Source organism: Giardia intestinalis, chromosome 4, assembly GCF_000002435.2.
Source record: "Giardia intestinalis strain WB C6 chromosome 4, whole genome shotgun sequence".
Taxonomy (NCBI): domain Eukaryota; phylum Fornicata; order Diplomonadida; family Hexamitidae; genus Giardia; species Giardia duodenalis.
The window spans coordinates 1527790-1541793 of NC_051859.1; the positions used below are offsets into that span (position 1 = coordinate 1527790).

The 14004-nt window shown below is 58.9% G+C and overlaps 8 protein-coding genes across 8 annotated transcripts; 6 read left to right on the forward strand and 2 right to left on the reverse strand.

Annotated features, from left to right (window-relative positions):
- Positions 1-1164: 1164 nt before the first annotated feature.
- GL50803_0023876 (uncharacterized protein) lies at positions 1165-2304 on the forward strand (the record flags this gene model as incomplete). Its single annotated transcript, XM_001706105.1, has 1 exon — positions 1165-2304. The coding sequence occupies one exon, from the start codon at positions 1165-1167 to the stop codon at positions 2302-2304; it is 1140 nt and encodes a 379-aa protein (XP_001706157.1).
- A 23-nt stretch (positions 2305-2327) lies between these two features.
- Positions 2328-4838, forward strand: GL50803_0060704 (uncharacterized protein; the record flags this gene model as incomplete). The annotated part of the gene is made up of 1 exon (XM_038046236.1): positions 2328-4838. The coding sequence occupies one exon, from the start codon at positions 2328-2330 to the stop codon at positions 4836-4838; it is 2511 nt and encodes an 836-aa protein (XP_037902010.1).
- A 7-nt stretch (positions 4839-4845) lies between these two features.
- On the reverse strand, positions 4846-5775 carry GL50803_00d101307 (Kinase, NEK; the record flags this gene model as incomplete). The annotated part of the gene is made up of 1 exon (XM_038046440.1): positions 4846-5775. One exon carries the CDS (start codon positions 5773-5775, stop codon positions 4846-4848), a length of 930 nt encoding a protein of 309 aa, XP_037902011.1.
- Positions 5776-6230: 455 nt separating this feature from the next.
- On the reverse strand, positions 6231-7799 carry GL50803_009548 (Cathepsin L; the record flags this gene model as incomplete). The annotated part of the gene is made up of 1 exon (XM_001704368.1): positions 6231-7799. The coding sequence occupies one exon, from the start codon at positions 7797-7799 to the stop codon at positions 6231-6233; it is 1569 nt and encodes a 522-aa protein (XP_001704420.1).
- A 999-nt stretch (positions 7800-8798) lies between these two features.
- On the forward strand, positions 8799-10430 carry GL50803_0016380 (Cathepsin L; the record flags this gene model as incomplete). The annotated part of the gene is made up of 1 exon (XM_001704371.1): positions 8799-10430. The coding sequence occupies one exon, from the start codon at positions 8799-8801 to the stop codon at positions 10428-10430; it is 1632 nt and encodes a 543-aa protein (XP_001704423.1).
- A 63-nt stretch (positions 10431-10493) lies between these two features.
- On the forward strand, positions 10494-12227 carry GL50803_0014983 (Cathepsin L; the record flags this gene model as incomplete). The annotated part of the gene is made up of 1 exon (XM_001704372.1): positions 10494-12227. One exon carries the CDS (start codon positions 10494-10496, stop codon positions 12225-12227), a length of 1734 nt encoding a protein of 577 aa, XP_001704424.1.
- A 70-nt stretch (positions 12228-12297) lies between these two features.
- On the forward strand, positions 12298-12936 carry GL50803_009558 (Rab1a; the record flags this gene model as incomplete). The annotated part of the gene is made up of 1 exon (XM_001704374.1): positions 12298-12936. The coding sequence occupies one exon, from the start codon at positions 12298-12300 to the stop codon at positions 12934-12936; it is 639 nt and encodes a 212-aa protein (XP_001704426.1).
- A 55-nt stretch (positions 12937-12991) lies between these two features.
- GL50803_0014984 (uncharacterized protein) lies at positions 12992-13909 on the forward strand (the record flags this gene model as incomplete). Its single annotated transcript, XM_038045803.1, has 1 exon — positions 12992-13909. One exon carries the CDS (start codon positions 12992-12994, stop codon positions 13907-13909), a length of 918 nt encoding a protein of 305 aa, XP_037902012.1.
- Between the last annotated feature and the right edge of the window lie 95 nt (positions 13910-14004).

The window sequence follows — 14004 nt, forward strand, 5'->3', positions numbered from 1 at the left end:
TGCGGAAGGTGTCGTGTAAACAGATGCATACCAGTAAAGCACATTCTTTTCGCTTCCTTAGTGCGTGAGTTTGTTGGTGAGAAGGTACGGATTCTGATGTTTCTAAGTCAGGGACACTGCTATGAGATATAGGTCTTTATCTAGATAGATGAGTGTTTTCTTGAAATCCCAGGACACTCCTGCCAGCCCTAATTGAACATATTTCAGTATTTATGCTATCAAGCGTTTTTGCCACAGTATGCTCAGAGTCTTGGTCTATCTATTAACACCCATTTACAAAGGCGCTATGTTATGAGAAATTTAAATTAGGTATATAAGAATAGATTAAATGTATAGATAGTTAAGTACAATTGAACACAAAATTTAATTAACTTCAAGAGCTATGACAAACACACCATGAGACTCACTTAGAAGCAACCAAAAAGAAACAAAGAGGAGCATGAGCTAACTATAAGGCTTTCTATAGATGGTTCAAACGTGTAATTCTCGGTATTTAAACTAAAGAGTAAGCTTAAGAAATACGAAGGCCAGGGGGTAGAAGCCGCGGCGCGAGAGCTCCGTGACCCGCGCGAGGAGCCCCTGCTTCCGGCGCTCCTGGAGCTCGGCGCCGCACATCGCGAGGGCCTCGTAGCGCCGCCGCTCGACGGCCTGCGCGCCGGAGGGCTCTGCCTCCCGGGGCCGCGGGGGAGCCCTGGGGGCTGCGGGCCCTGCGGTGCCGGCGGCGCACCCCGCGTACAGCGAGGCCGCGAGCTCGGGCGGGAAGCGGGCGGCGTACCCGGCCTGGAACGCGTCGGCGAGGAGGCGCAGGTCGACGCGCGGCGGGTCTGCAGGGGCCCCGGCCCGGGGGAGGAGCCGCAGCTGGCCGCGGAGGAAGCCGGCGCCCTGGTCCTCGGCCGCCCGGGCCACCCGCGCCTCCAGGCTCCGGGCAGACAGGCGCACCGTGGCGGACAGCGCGGCCTCCGTCTGCAGCATCAGGCCGACGTCCCCCCGGGGCTGGGCGGCGTAGGACTCGTAGCCGTCCCGGAGCTCGGCCAGGAGCGCCGTGACCGCCGCGTGGTCCCGGGCCTGCGCGGCCGCCTGCACCCGGGCGGAGACGCTCGCGAGGCGCGCACGGGGCTCCATCGGACGGGGCGGAATTTTGCCGGCCGGCCAAAAATTCACTCGATGGACTGCATCGGCCGCGGCGTCCTCCTCCCCCCGGGCGGGGCGTGCTCGTGCGGGGCGCTTCTGGCGGAGCTGCAGCGGGTCTGCCCCCTCCTCGCCGCCTCCCCGGAGGTCTGCGCCGCGCCCCGGGCCCTTGTCTGCTGCCGCCAGCCCCCGTGCCTCGAGATCGCGCCGGCGCCGGCCACCCCGAGCAGCGCCGTCCGGGTCCCTGGGTCCGCGTGCACGGCTCCACCGCCCGCCGCAGGGCCCCCGGAGGCCGCCCCGGCCGAGAGCGTCCAGGTGACCCTCAGCGCCCAGCGCGAGTCGTTCGTGATGCAGACGATGCGGCAGGCGCACTACGGCGGCGGAGAGGCCCCCGCGAGGGCGGAGAGCGCCCGCCTGCCCGCCCCGCAGGCCTCGGACCCGAGGGAGGCCCGGCGGAGCCACGCGTCCCGCCCGCGGACGGCCGGCCCCCGCCTCCCCGCCTGCCCCGAGGAGCCCCCCGGCAGGGTCCAGTTCCGGGGCGCCCCCGAGGCCCCGCCCCTGCGCTGCGAGCCGGCCCCGCCCTCCGAGTTCAGCGACTTCGGGTGCGAGCTGCTCGCGGCGGGCCAGCCCGAGGACCGGCGGGTCTGCGGCGCCCCGTGGGTGGACGCGCAGGACCTGCTGAGCGACGGCTCCGAGCACAGCGAGTTCTACCGCCTCGTCGAGAGGGAGCTTGCGCGGCTTCCGGAGCCCGCGGCCCCGGCCCTCCCGGAGAGCGAGCCCTCGCTGGACGCGCTGCCCGTGCACGCCTCGCCCCGGGGCCCGCAGATCATCGAGCCCACGCCGGCCGCCCTGCAGGAGCCAGAGGAGCCCGCGCCCCCGCAGCCCCCCACGCCGGGCCGCTCCGACAGCGTCTCGGCAGACATCACGGAGTCGCTCCTCGTGGAGGGCCGGCCCCTGCCCGACCGCCCCCCGGGCCCGGAGCCGTCCGAGGGCAGCCCCGGGTACAGCGGAGAGGCCTTCGACAGCTCCGGCTCGCCCCGGGGCCTGACCGACGAGGCCGCGGGGTCTGCGGGCCTGGACGAGGAGGACCTGCTGGGGTCCGTCGGCGGGGACCTGCGGGCGCTGCTCATGGACAGCGGGTCCGGGTCGCTGTCTGCGGGGGCCTGGCCGGAGTGAACTCGGGAGAGCCTTTTTATTGAATGGATTCTGCGCCACTCGCCGTCGCGATCCGGGAGCACGTCCCGGGCCCGAGGCCCCCGCCGCGGCCGTCCGGGGGGCGGTCCCTCTTCGCGCAGGCCGTGGCCGCCGGGGCCGGGCAGACCGGAAGGCCCTTCGCCCTCGGGCAGCCCCCGCCGCGCGCCCCGGCCCCAGCGCCGCCCCGGGGCCCCCCACCGCCCCCCGCCGCAGAGGACCCGGGCGGGCCCCTCCTCGGGTACGGGGGCGCCGCAGACCCGGAGGCCGTCCCGTTCTGCAGCGCGGCGGACATCGGGCTCCTCTGCCGGTCGACGAACCCCGCTCAGCGCGAGTACGGGCTCCGGATGCTCGCGAACGCCGTCGCGCTCCGGCGCGTCCGGGACGGCGGCGCCCCCGATCCCGTCCTCGAGGCCCTGCTCTGCCTCCCCGCCGACCCGCACGCGTGCCCCTCGTCTGCCGGCCACCTCCTCCTCCTGGGCCTGCGAGACGCCCTGGAGTCCGGGAGCCCCGGCCTCCTCGACGCCGCCCTCTCCGGCCTCGCCACGGTCTTCGTCGCCGACGAGGGCTTCCTCAGCGAGACCGTCCACGTCGGGGCCGCGCTGCTCGGGCTGACGTCCAGCTCGGTCGCCTTCCCCCTCGGCTCCCTGCTGCGGCGGCTCGTCGAGCACGGGCTCCCGGGGCTCCTGGGCCAGGCCCTCGACGCCGCCGCGCGCGCAGACGAGCGGCGCCGGGAGCGGCTCGCCCACAGCGCGTACCTGCTGGCCGAGCGCGTGCTCATCGGCTGCTGCCCCGCAGACGAGCCCCCGGAGACCGCCGCCGGCCTGCGGGCCCTCGCGGAGCGGCTCCTCGCGGCGCTCCTGGGCGAGCTCGCCGGGCTGGCGGAGACGGGGGCCTTCCTGACGACCGCCTCCCGCGTCGCCCTCCGGACGCTCTGCTACGACCACGTCCTCGACGGCCACGCGCTCGGCCGGGACGCCGTCGCCCTCCTCGTCGAGTCCCTCGAGGCGTTCGTCGGGGCGCTCCCCGGCCAGGACGAGGCGGTCCGCACAGAGCTCCTCTCGGCCGCCACGCTCCACTACCTCCTCGTCGCCCGGGTCCTGCGGGGGAGCCCCGAGCTCTGCGCCCTGCACGCGGCCGTCTCTGCGACGTGCGCCGCCGCCCTGGAGCGCCACGCCCCGGCCGCCCCCGCGGAGCTCAGCGCGCTCCTCGTCCTGCTCCGGATCCTCCGGGCCCGGGCCGCCGTCCCCCGCGCGCGCCTGGGGCTCTCGGAGGCATGCTTCCGGCGGCTGGTCGACTGGCGGGCCCCGCCCGAGGCCGGGGGCTTCGCGCTGCCTCGGGGGCCCTCCGCGGCGTTCGCCCCGTTCTACGCCCTCGCGGCCGTCCAGTGGCGCGGCCCGGGCGAGTGGGGCGCGGCGGAGGCCTGGGTCGGCTGCGTGATGGACGTCCTCGCCAGCGGGCCCCCGGTCGCGCGCTGGGCGCCCCCGGCCGTCGACGCCCACCGGCGGGCAGGCGTGCTCCCGTGCGCGGTGACCGACGCAGGGGTCGCCCTCGCGCTCCTCGTCGCGGCCCTGGCGGCCGTCTGGGGCCCCGGGCTCCCGTTTGCCGCCGGCCTCGCCGAGCGGGTCGGGGAGCGCCTGGCAGGGCTCCCGGCCGAGTTCCGGTTCGTCGTCGCGTTCCCGCTCGCCCGGCTCCTCCCCCCGCTGCCCGCTATCGAGTGCGGGCTCTACCCGAACGCGGCGCTCCTCGGGGCGCTCCGGGCCGTCACGGGCCACCCGGGCTACGACCCCGCGGCAGAGGCGCTTGCGCACGTCGACGCCCGCTGCCCGTGCCCCGCGCTCGCGGCCCTCCACGCGGCGTGCGTGCTCGCCTCGGACGGGATGCGGCGCGACGGGGCGTGGCGGCTCGCGGTCCTCCGGCTCGCGCTGCAGCGCCTGGCCGGGCTGGAGACCGCAGGGGCCGCCCGGGGCCGCGTCCTCGCGTACGGGCTCCTCTGCGTCCTCGACACGCTGACGGGCGTCTGTCGCCTCCCCCCGGACGCCGCGGCCCTCCTCGCGGAGACGCTCGCCGGGGTCCTCCGCCTCGCCCGCGCAGGCCCCGCCCCCGCCGCCGAGCTCCTCTACGCAGCGCCCGCCGGGGGGCTCCGGACGCTCGACGCCGCCGCCGGCGCGTTTGTCGAGGGCCTCCACGGGGGCGCGGCGGTGCTCCCCGAGGCCCCGCTCGTCTACCTCGCGCTCCTCCACCCGCAGCTCGTCCCGGACCCCCGCCGCCGGGCAGAGCTCTGGTCCGGGCTCGCGCTCCTGCGGCTCGACTTCGCGGCGCTCGACGGGGGCCTCCTCGCGGGGCTCTGCGAAGACGACCCCGCGCCCGTCCTCGCGTGCCTCGCGTGCTACGAGCGCCGCGCAGAGACCGCCCTGTCGCGCCGCGTCCTCGCCCGGTACGCAGAGGCCCACCGGGGGCAGAGGCCCGACCGGGTCGTCGTCGCGGCCGTCGAGGAGGCCCTCCGACCAGCGGGCTAGCGTTCACTCAATCAGGGGCACCTGACCCCAGGGCGGCCCGCAGGCCCGCGACCTCCCCCCGGAGCCGGGCGACCTCGTCCTCCAGGGCCTTGAAGCGCAGGGCCGTCGCGACCGCAGGCGCCCCGCCCTCTGCGTCGAGGAGCTCCACGAGGGCCGCGGCGGTGAGGCGGCGCTCCGGCTCCAGGACGAGGAGGTGGGCGAGGACGCCCCGGACGACGGGGTCCCCGACCGCGCCCAGGTCCGGCCGCCAGCCCGCGACGTAGACCTCCGCGGGGGCCCGCCCGGAGAGGAACGGGGGCCTGCCGCCCGCCGCGAGCTCGTAGGCGACCATCCCGAGGCTCCACATGTCCGCGGCCGGCGTGTGGCTCCCGCCCCGCAGGACCTCCGGCGCGGCGTAGACGGGGACGGCCATGGAGGCGAGCCCCCCGGGGCCCTCCCTGCAGAGCCCGAAGTCGGAGATGGCGAACTCCGCCCCGGCCTCGTCGAGGAGGACGTTCGCGGGCCGCAGGTCGCAGTGCGTGAGGGCGGGGAGCGGGGCGCCCGCGGCGTCGGTCTTCCCGGGCCGGTGGAGGTAGGCGAGCCCCGCGCCCACCTGGCGGAGGACGGCGACGACCATCTCGCGCAGGGCGAGCTGCCTTCTGCGGCGGAGGCTCCGGATGGCCCCGTCGAGGGAGCCTGCGTAGCGCCGCATCTCGACGTAGATGTAGCCCTCGTGCCGGACGACGCGCCCGTACTCGACGACGTTCGGGTGGCGGAGGCGCGGGAGGGTCCGGAGCTCGAGCTCGAGCGAGGCCTGCGCGTCGGGGGGCAGCCCGTCGGTCGGGATCTCCTTGACCGCCCTGTCGGGGGCGCTCTTCAGGCCGTAGACGGTCCCGTGGGCCCCGCTCCCGAGCTCTGCGCCCAGGTCTTCGAGGAGGGCGTCGATGGCCTCGGACATCTTTTTAATCCGCGACTGGGCGATTGGGTGATTGGGCGGGCTCAATCGCTTGGGCTCAGACTGAGATACCGCCTAGCTGAGCGCCGCTCAATGAGGGTGATCGGGCGGAATTGAACGAAAAGGAAAGGACCCGACCATCGTTCCAGAGATGGCTTGACCGAGTTCGCCTGTCGACTAGGATCAGATCAGGCAGCTAGTACTGGACTACTCACTATCAATATGTATTCTATCACTGGAGTTATGGAACAGCTAAGTGAAGTCTATATTCTTAAGATGAATCTTAATTGTCAATAATTGATGTTTACAAATCTGGAGTCTCTGCATCTTAGGTCAATCCTAAATAGGTAAATATGAGCATGTCCAGATAAAGTTTACTGTCAACCCACATAGTAAGATAAGTTAAAGCAGATTACGACCTCCGAGGTTGAAAGAGGGAATGCTTGTTGATGACCTCATTATGGATGCAGTGACGTATTTTCACTTTTCCGTGAGCGGTCCTTCTTTTTCCCACAGCAAAATATGTAGGACACCAAAGCAATCACTGCAACCAGAATCGGAATAAGTACAAATACAACTATGATACCATTGCTCCTGAGGAAGCTAGATGTCTGAGGGGGGTCAACATCCAAAGCATGCTCATTCCCTCGCTGAAGAATGTCAGTCCAGACGTTGTCTTCAAGTGTGGGTGCTCTATTGGCATACAATTGATTCGCGTCTTTTCCTTTTAAGGGGAAATACTTTGGTATTTCTGAGTACAGTTCCTGTTCGGTGCACAGTGAGTTCTTCCCGATTGGAGCGTAGAAGTGGCCTTTGCTGCCCCAGTCATCGCCCCAGGAGTTGCGAACGATCCAGACGTCAATTCCGTTCCGTTTTCCGTACCCTACTATCGTTACTTGATGATCTATAGTCGTATTTTTGCAAGGAACATCAAGAATGCCTGACTTGTAAGTATGTAGAATCGCTTCAGTTTCTTCTTTTCCATTAGAAATAGTGTTCACAGTAATGACAATGGGGATTCCGCGTGCAAGGAGAGACTTTGCAACCTTAACGGCGTTCTTAAAGCTATTCTTCTCGAGATATTTGTCATAAACACGAATAAGAGCTGTCTGACAATTAGCCGCAGGTACTATGTTACCAGGAAGAAACGCTTTTTTAACCTTCATTGATGTGCTGTTCTCTATGCTAGAAGGATTAGCGGATAAATTAACGGCGGTTAAGGGAAAGTTGGTCAACGACTCAAGCGTATCTAACCCTTGTTGGTTAGCATAGTCACGAGAAACTCTTAGATAATTACCACCTTCGCAATAATGATTGGCTGGATATGACCTGTTCATGATGTACTGCTCTGAAGCCTTGAAGTGAGGGTCCTTGAAGGCATCGTCAATGGTGGAGTCTGACTGAAAGTAATTTCTGGTCAGTCGGACCGATATTTCATAGAACGCAGCAGAAGCCATTGCCCAGCAGCAGCCACAAGAACCCTGATCTCTAGCTAGATCGATCAAGCCGAGTTCTCGCAAGTCGACAGATGGGGGGAGAGAAGACAGTGTAGTCAGGGGATTCTTGCGAGAGAAGGCAAATGTCTTGCAATCATAGTTACTCCTCTGAGAGTTCGCAGAAGTAGAGCGACTAAGTTTGAGCAAGAGCCGCTTGACCGAGAAGGAGAACCGGCGCCAGGGGGTGCTTAGATCAATCATGTCAGCAGGATCAATCGGCACGTACCCATTCTGGCTGATATCGCGGTTAAGAGTGGGGTTGAGGCCGTATTTAACTGACCCCTCTGTGCGCTCGAGAATGTTGCGGAGGTGACTGAGGTTCTGCGCGTGGCCAGCCCCAAGAAGAGCCAGATTCTTGCGAAAGTGCTCCAGCGCCGTCTCATACTCCTCAGCGGACCTGTAGAAGTGGGCAAAGTGTGCGTTAAACTCGTCAAAGAGGGTAGCATCCCCGCGTAGACTATCGATATTTTCGACGCGAGCAAAGGAAACTCCTAGCCAAAAGATTGTTGTGGCACAAAGCATCGACACCATAGCACGCTATCTTTAAAAGTTGTGCAAATTTTACACTTGCTTATAATTGTAAATATAAGCATTTCTTTAATTGTACTGTAAAAGAAGATTTATCGGAAACAGAGCACAGTGGGGTCAAGGAGACGCACAATCAGAGTGGTCATATTTCCTGCAATATTCCATTTTTCCAAGAAAAATCTTGACCAAAACAATGAAGACTGACGTGTAGATAGATCGATTGGAGATTGGGGCCGTTGCAAATCATCACGTGAGCAGAAGCGTGAAGAAGACGTTCCGCTTTCGACAAGTGCAGATTAAAAAAGTCAGGCAGATAGGACCTTTTTGCTGCTTACGTGCTCAGGCTCATGGCTATCAGTTTTCTATGTTACACATCTATCGATGGGCGTATAAAGAGGCTACAATTGGTTTCAAATCAATATTTTTCACAAGAAAAGTCTGTTTTCAATAACGCATGCAAATCTTGAGGATTGGTCTCGACGCTATAGACTCTTCGCTAGTTACTACTTACCTTACTACAGTGGTCGCAAAGATCCTCCAAGATCACACAACACGCTGCCTCTCTACCAGGGTCGTTACACTGCAAACGATGGACTCTTAATACATAAGTACTGGACATGATAACTAGTTAGATATCATGCAGGTGGAGTGCCGCTATGTCCCCAAGCTTGCTTTCTCGACGGACCCGTGTCCGGCATGCCCGTCACAGTGCGACAGCTGCTCTGGTTTAACCTTTCATCTTTCAAGGGAGGAGCTCGGTGTCATTACTTTATAGTCCATTCTTGTAAACGCATAGCAAAGTAGTAATCATCCCAGAGAAAACGGACACACCTCTTACTTCGACTAGCCGCTGTATGGTGCTTTTTTTGGCACTACTGGTGCCCAGGCTGCTAGCCACCTGTTATCAACGAGTAATTACTACTAGTCATAACAGATAGTCAATGCAGAGAAATGCTTGGAAAGTTCAAACAAGTTTAAAAATACAAAGCCGTCCGTGTGCCCATGCTCTTTGGAATCCTTTTGTTGATTTGTGGCATAGCAGAGAACGCCCATCCAGATGGAAGGGACCTACACATTCCACAAAAGTACTCTATGAAGGGCCACTTTGACGTTGTCTTTGGGTCCGTCAGCCAACCGCTTGAAGTGAAGATGGACACGGCCGCCCATCGTCAAGTTATTTCTTTCTTCGATGGGCTGCATAGCACCCTGGTCCGCGACACATTTTATGCCTACGTTTATACGCGCAAGACAGGCCACAGTTGTATGAGCTACAATGCGCCTGCCTTTCTCAGACCAGCACTAACAGACATGCTGCCAGCACTAGCCGATTTTAGCTTCGTTGAAGAGGTCGTTGAGAATGGAATGACCCTGTATCACTACGCCTATGAGCAGGTTTTGCGGCCTTCTGAGGACTACAATGGCACATTTACGTATAGTCGCACCGATCATCAGGACTTTTACTGTCTTCCGCTGAACTTTGTGGATGGAAAGCTTTACTGTCAGCCTAGACGTTGGGAGATGCATGGATACAATCAATGGACAGGCTCACACTTCGACTTCTACGTTCTCAGTTATGATGCATTCGACATCGATCCACTCTTCACTGATGCAGACTTTTCTACTCCCGAGTCCTGCAGTGGGAGGAATTCTGCCACGGACTTCCATCCTCGCAGCTTTATTGAGGACATATTTACCAACTTCCGAGAGCCGCATGGTAGCGACGATCAGCATGACAATATTCGTCTGAATCCGTCGCATACCTTTACTGTATCGCGCACACGGATGTCAGAAACAGATTTTGAGCTGTTTCTGCGCACCAGGACAGGCCTTGTCCGTAAAACAGTGGAGCAGGAAAGGATTGCCAGGGAGACTCAGTACTTCTACGAGGATATTCCCGAGCACAGTGACACGTGGTACTATTCTGAAGAGAACCAGAAGCGAGTTCAATTCCCTCGCCAGCTCGATTGGCGCGTGCGAGGGGTCATTACACCTGTCAAGGACCAGGCTGCGTGTGGGTCTTGCTGGTCGTTCGGTGCTGCAGGAACCATAGAGGGGCGCCTCAACGCGCTTAAGTGGAAGCGTGGAGAGCGTGATACCCCGCTTCTGCGTGTGTCTGAGCAGTCCATCATCTCCTGTGTCTGGAACGAGGACAACAACGGCTGCAATGGAGGGCTTACTTACGAAGCGCTTACCGCGTACATCAACGAGTTTTCTGGGCGGATTGCGTACGAGATGGACTCTCCGTATCTCGGCGTAGAGTCTCTTTGTAACGAAAGCATCTTCACGTCAGACCATGGGCGCATACGCGGGGTAGCCCATGTCAAGGAGTACGACATCGGAGCTATGAAGTATGCGCTTCTAAGCGGGCCTGTCTCCATCGCTGTGGCCGTCACGGAGACCTTCTCCTGGTATAGCGGGGGTGTCTTTAACGACCCTGCCTGTGCAAGTGGCGTCGACGATTTGGCCCACGCTGTTCTACTCGTCGGCTGGGGGACCGATGAGGTTGCAGGGGATTACTGGATTGTCCGCAATAGCTGGTCTAACGCATGGGGCATTGACGGCTATATGTACCTTAGCATGAAGAATAATATTTGTGGCGTCCTCACATGTGCAGACTACGTGATGGTTGAGTAAATTGCCCGGGTTGGTGAATGTGCTCTGGCCTTGGTCAAAAAATGTCCTTGCCAAGTCATAAAAATGAAGACACTGGCTTTGCTTCTTTCTGCAGCAGCCTGGTCCATCCCCAGCACGCCCACTATTTACAAATGCAAGGCAACATTTAGGGCACCCTATGGCAATAACACGCAACACTTTGAGGTTGCTTTTGATCTGTCCCAGAATCGGGAGAGAACAAGCTTCTACAACAAAGATGGAACTTTAATAGATCAGGAAATTATCAACTATGACCACTACTATAATATCCGCACGGAGCGTAACAGAACCGCTTGCTACAAGTCAACCCCGCCCTCTAATATGGCAAAGCCGGTTAGAACAGGTAACCCCCGTCCTCTATCCTATCTTGTTCCCACTCTCACCAATGATTGGGTCGACATGGGGACAGCCATTGTTAATGGCCGCTATGTTAACCACTACAGACTTAACGGAATCGATGAGGCTCAATCAGATCTTCACACGTACATCAGCACACGTGCCTTTCAGCAAGATTTTTACTGCTATAAGGACGAGTCGGTCTGCATTCCTGTAAGATGGACGATGCGCTCGATTTCCGCATTTGGTTCTCACTTTGATCTTTATAGCCTTGACTACACTGCTTGCACAACAGAAGTCGAAGACTCTGATTTCGCAGAGCCGTTTATCTGTAAGTTCATAGAGGATCCCGACTGGGATAACTGGGACAATGACCCAGACAACCCAGTCGGTCCTACATTTGAAGCCCTTAAACGTATTTTTGGCGGCAACACGCTTACTCGTCTTCTCTCAGCATTCTCTAGACAGAGTTCTCCCAAAGAACTTTCTAATGACCACGCGACTGCTTTGAAGGCGAACGTGGAACTCATAGCCAAAATCAATAGCAACAGCAGCTATACATTTACAGCAGCGCCAAACCATTTCAGCCATATTGACATACAGACAGCTCTATCGGCGTTAACTGGCTTCAGACGCACTAAGAGGAGGATTGAAAATGGCAGAAACTACATACAGAGCAGCAGTGGCGAATGGCATGACGTTCCTCTTTTTGACGCAGATCATCTGAAGAATGAAGACCTTCCACAGGAACTTGACTGGAGGGTTCGGGGTATCATGAACATGGCAAAGGATCAGGTGGCTTGTGGATCTTGTTGGACCTTCGGAGCCATTGGTACCATTGAGGGACGCATAAACAAGCTTCGTGTCGTTGAGGAGGGTCTGCGACACGAGCCTCTAAAGGCATACTCCGAGCAATCTATCGTAGACTGCTACTGGGGATTTGGATCGTTCGGCTGTGATGGTGGGGACACCCTTGCAGCTCTCAAGTGGCTAGTCGAGAACAATGGAGGTCGAGTCGCATTCGAGTCGGAATATCCATACCTTGGGCAAAATGATCTATGCAAAGAGGCTCTCTTTGATCACGAATCGTTCTATTTCGTCACAGGTTATAGCGCAGTAAAGCAGTATTCCATTCCAAGCCTCAAGGCAGCGCTCCAGGACGGACCTGTGGCAGTTTCTATTGGTATTACAGAGTCTCTGTTATTTTACTCTGGTGGTGTCTATAACGATCCCGCGTGCCCATACAAGTACGACGACCTTTCACACGCCGTTCTTGCTGTTGGTTATGGGACAGACGACACTTACGGAGACTACTGGATCGTTCGGAACAGCTGGTCGCCACTTTGGGGGATGGATGGCTACTTCTACCTTTCAATGAAGGACAACATCTGTGGAATCCTCACCGACGCCAGCTACGCGGTAGTTAACAAAAGAAAAAGCTAAAGTAAATTCTGTGGACGCTGTCTAATTAGTGCAATCAGGTGACTTGGTGGCGTGGTCTGAAACTTAAAAAATGGCCAGTCCTAATCACGAGTATCTCTTCAAGCTTTTGGTCATTGGAGACTCTGGAGTGGGCAAATCCGCTCTTCTTCTGCGCCTGTGTGATAAGATCTTTAATGCGTCGTACATTACGACGATAGGTGTAGACTTCAAGGTCAAATCGCTAAATATAAAGGACAACACTGTTAAATTACAAATATGGGACACGGCCGGCCAAGAGAAGTTCCGGACCATTACTTCTACGTACTACCGGGGGGCGCATGGGATCATGGTTGTCTACGATGTCACTTCTCGAGAATCATTTGACAATGTGAAGACATGGCTGAAGGAGATTGCAAACAACGCTAGCGATAACGTTGTAAAGTATATTATAGGTTCAAAGAAGGACCTTCGCGATAGTGCGGGTTCCATCAATGCTTCGCACGTCTCCACAGAAGAGGGGAGGAAATTCGCTGAAGAGCTGGGGATCTCTTTCATCGAAACGTCGTCCAAATCCGGAGAGAATGTTGAGCAGGCCTTTGTGGACTTGGCCGTTCGCATTATTGAGACCCAGGGCACGACTGCTCAAGGCGGCGGACGCGTTATAAACAATCCTGCAGTGGTATCTCTGTCCGACCCAGCAACTAAGAAGGACAGCAAGGGGTGCTGCTGATCTCTGACCTGTTTGTGCCTTGATAATATGGTGCCTCGAAATAAATTGTTCATTGATGTTTGCATCGTTTGCGGTGAGCTTGGACGATGGAAGCAGCCTAAATGGCCCCGGGCTCTCCCTCTCCATGCGGCTGAAGCGAGCTGAGGGTAATCAGCTGAGAGTAGAGCTCGAATCCTCTGCCGCACTGACCTCTTGTGAATGCCGGATCAACGAGCCTGAAATGCGGCGTTTAACACACTCCATGCTACCAGAAATGTTAAACCCCAGTTCTGCTTCCATTGCAGGCTCACAACTTACGAGTTCAGCCTATTTTTCTCCAAAGCCTCTTCAGTTGCATGTGAGTAGGCCTTCTGCATACTCTGAGCCCCCAGAACAGACAGTTATCTCTCCGCCAATGATAGTGCAGCAGTCATCGTGCGAGCCGGAGCTGTCGTCGGTCTCAAAGCTTGCCGCAGTCTCATCAACTAATGAGCTAAGTAAGTGCTTCCAATCAGTGGCAAATTCAAGACTTCCACTACCGGGGCCACCTCCTTCGCAAAAGCAACAAGCACCCCCGCTCCTGTCGCCAACCTCCAGCAAGTCAAGTGAGTCAAGTGATGATACAAGCAATAGCATTAACAGCAGCACCTCCTCTGATATGAAATCACGTTCTCGCTCAGCTTCTCTTCCTCCGACTGGACTTCAGGCAAACCCACAACCAGAACAACATCAAGCTTCTACCAACCGACAAGCTGCTGGAAGTGATACTAGTGATAGCGACGACAGTGATAATAACACTAGTAGCGCAGTTAGCGCATTGCTACAGAGGGCAGCCATGCCATATGCGGGTCCAAAGAAGCTGGATGTGAAGCAGGGCATTGATTTCAAGAAACAGCGCGAGAAGCTGTCTCAGGCATCCAGCTTGCCACTAGAGGCTTTGATGTCAGCAGATTTTATGAGTGCAGCCGTTTCCATGGCCAAGCAAAATACCTGAGTTACTACTCAGCTTGCGAAGACTACGAACGTGCATATTTACTATGAATAAAATTAAAATGATGGCAAACAATCCTGAGCTGGACATGTATGATA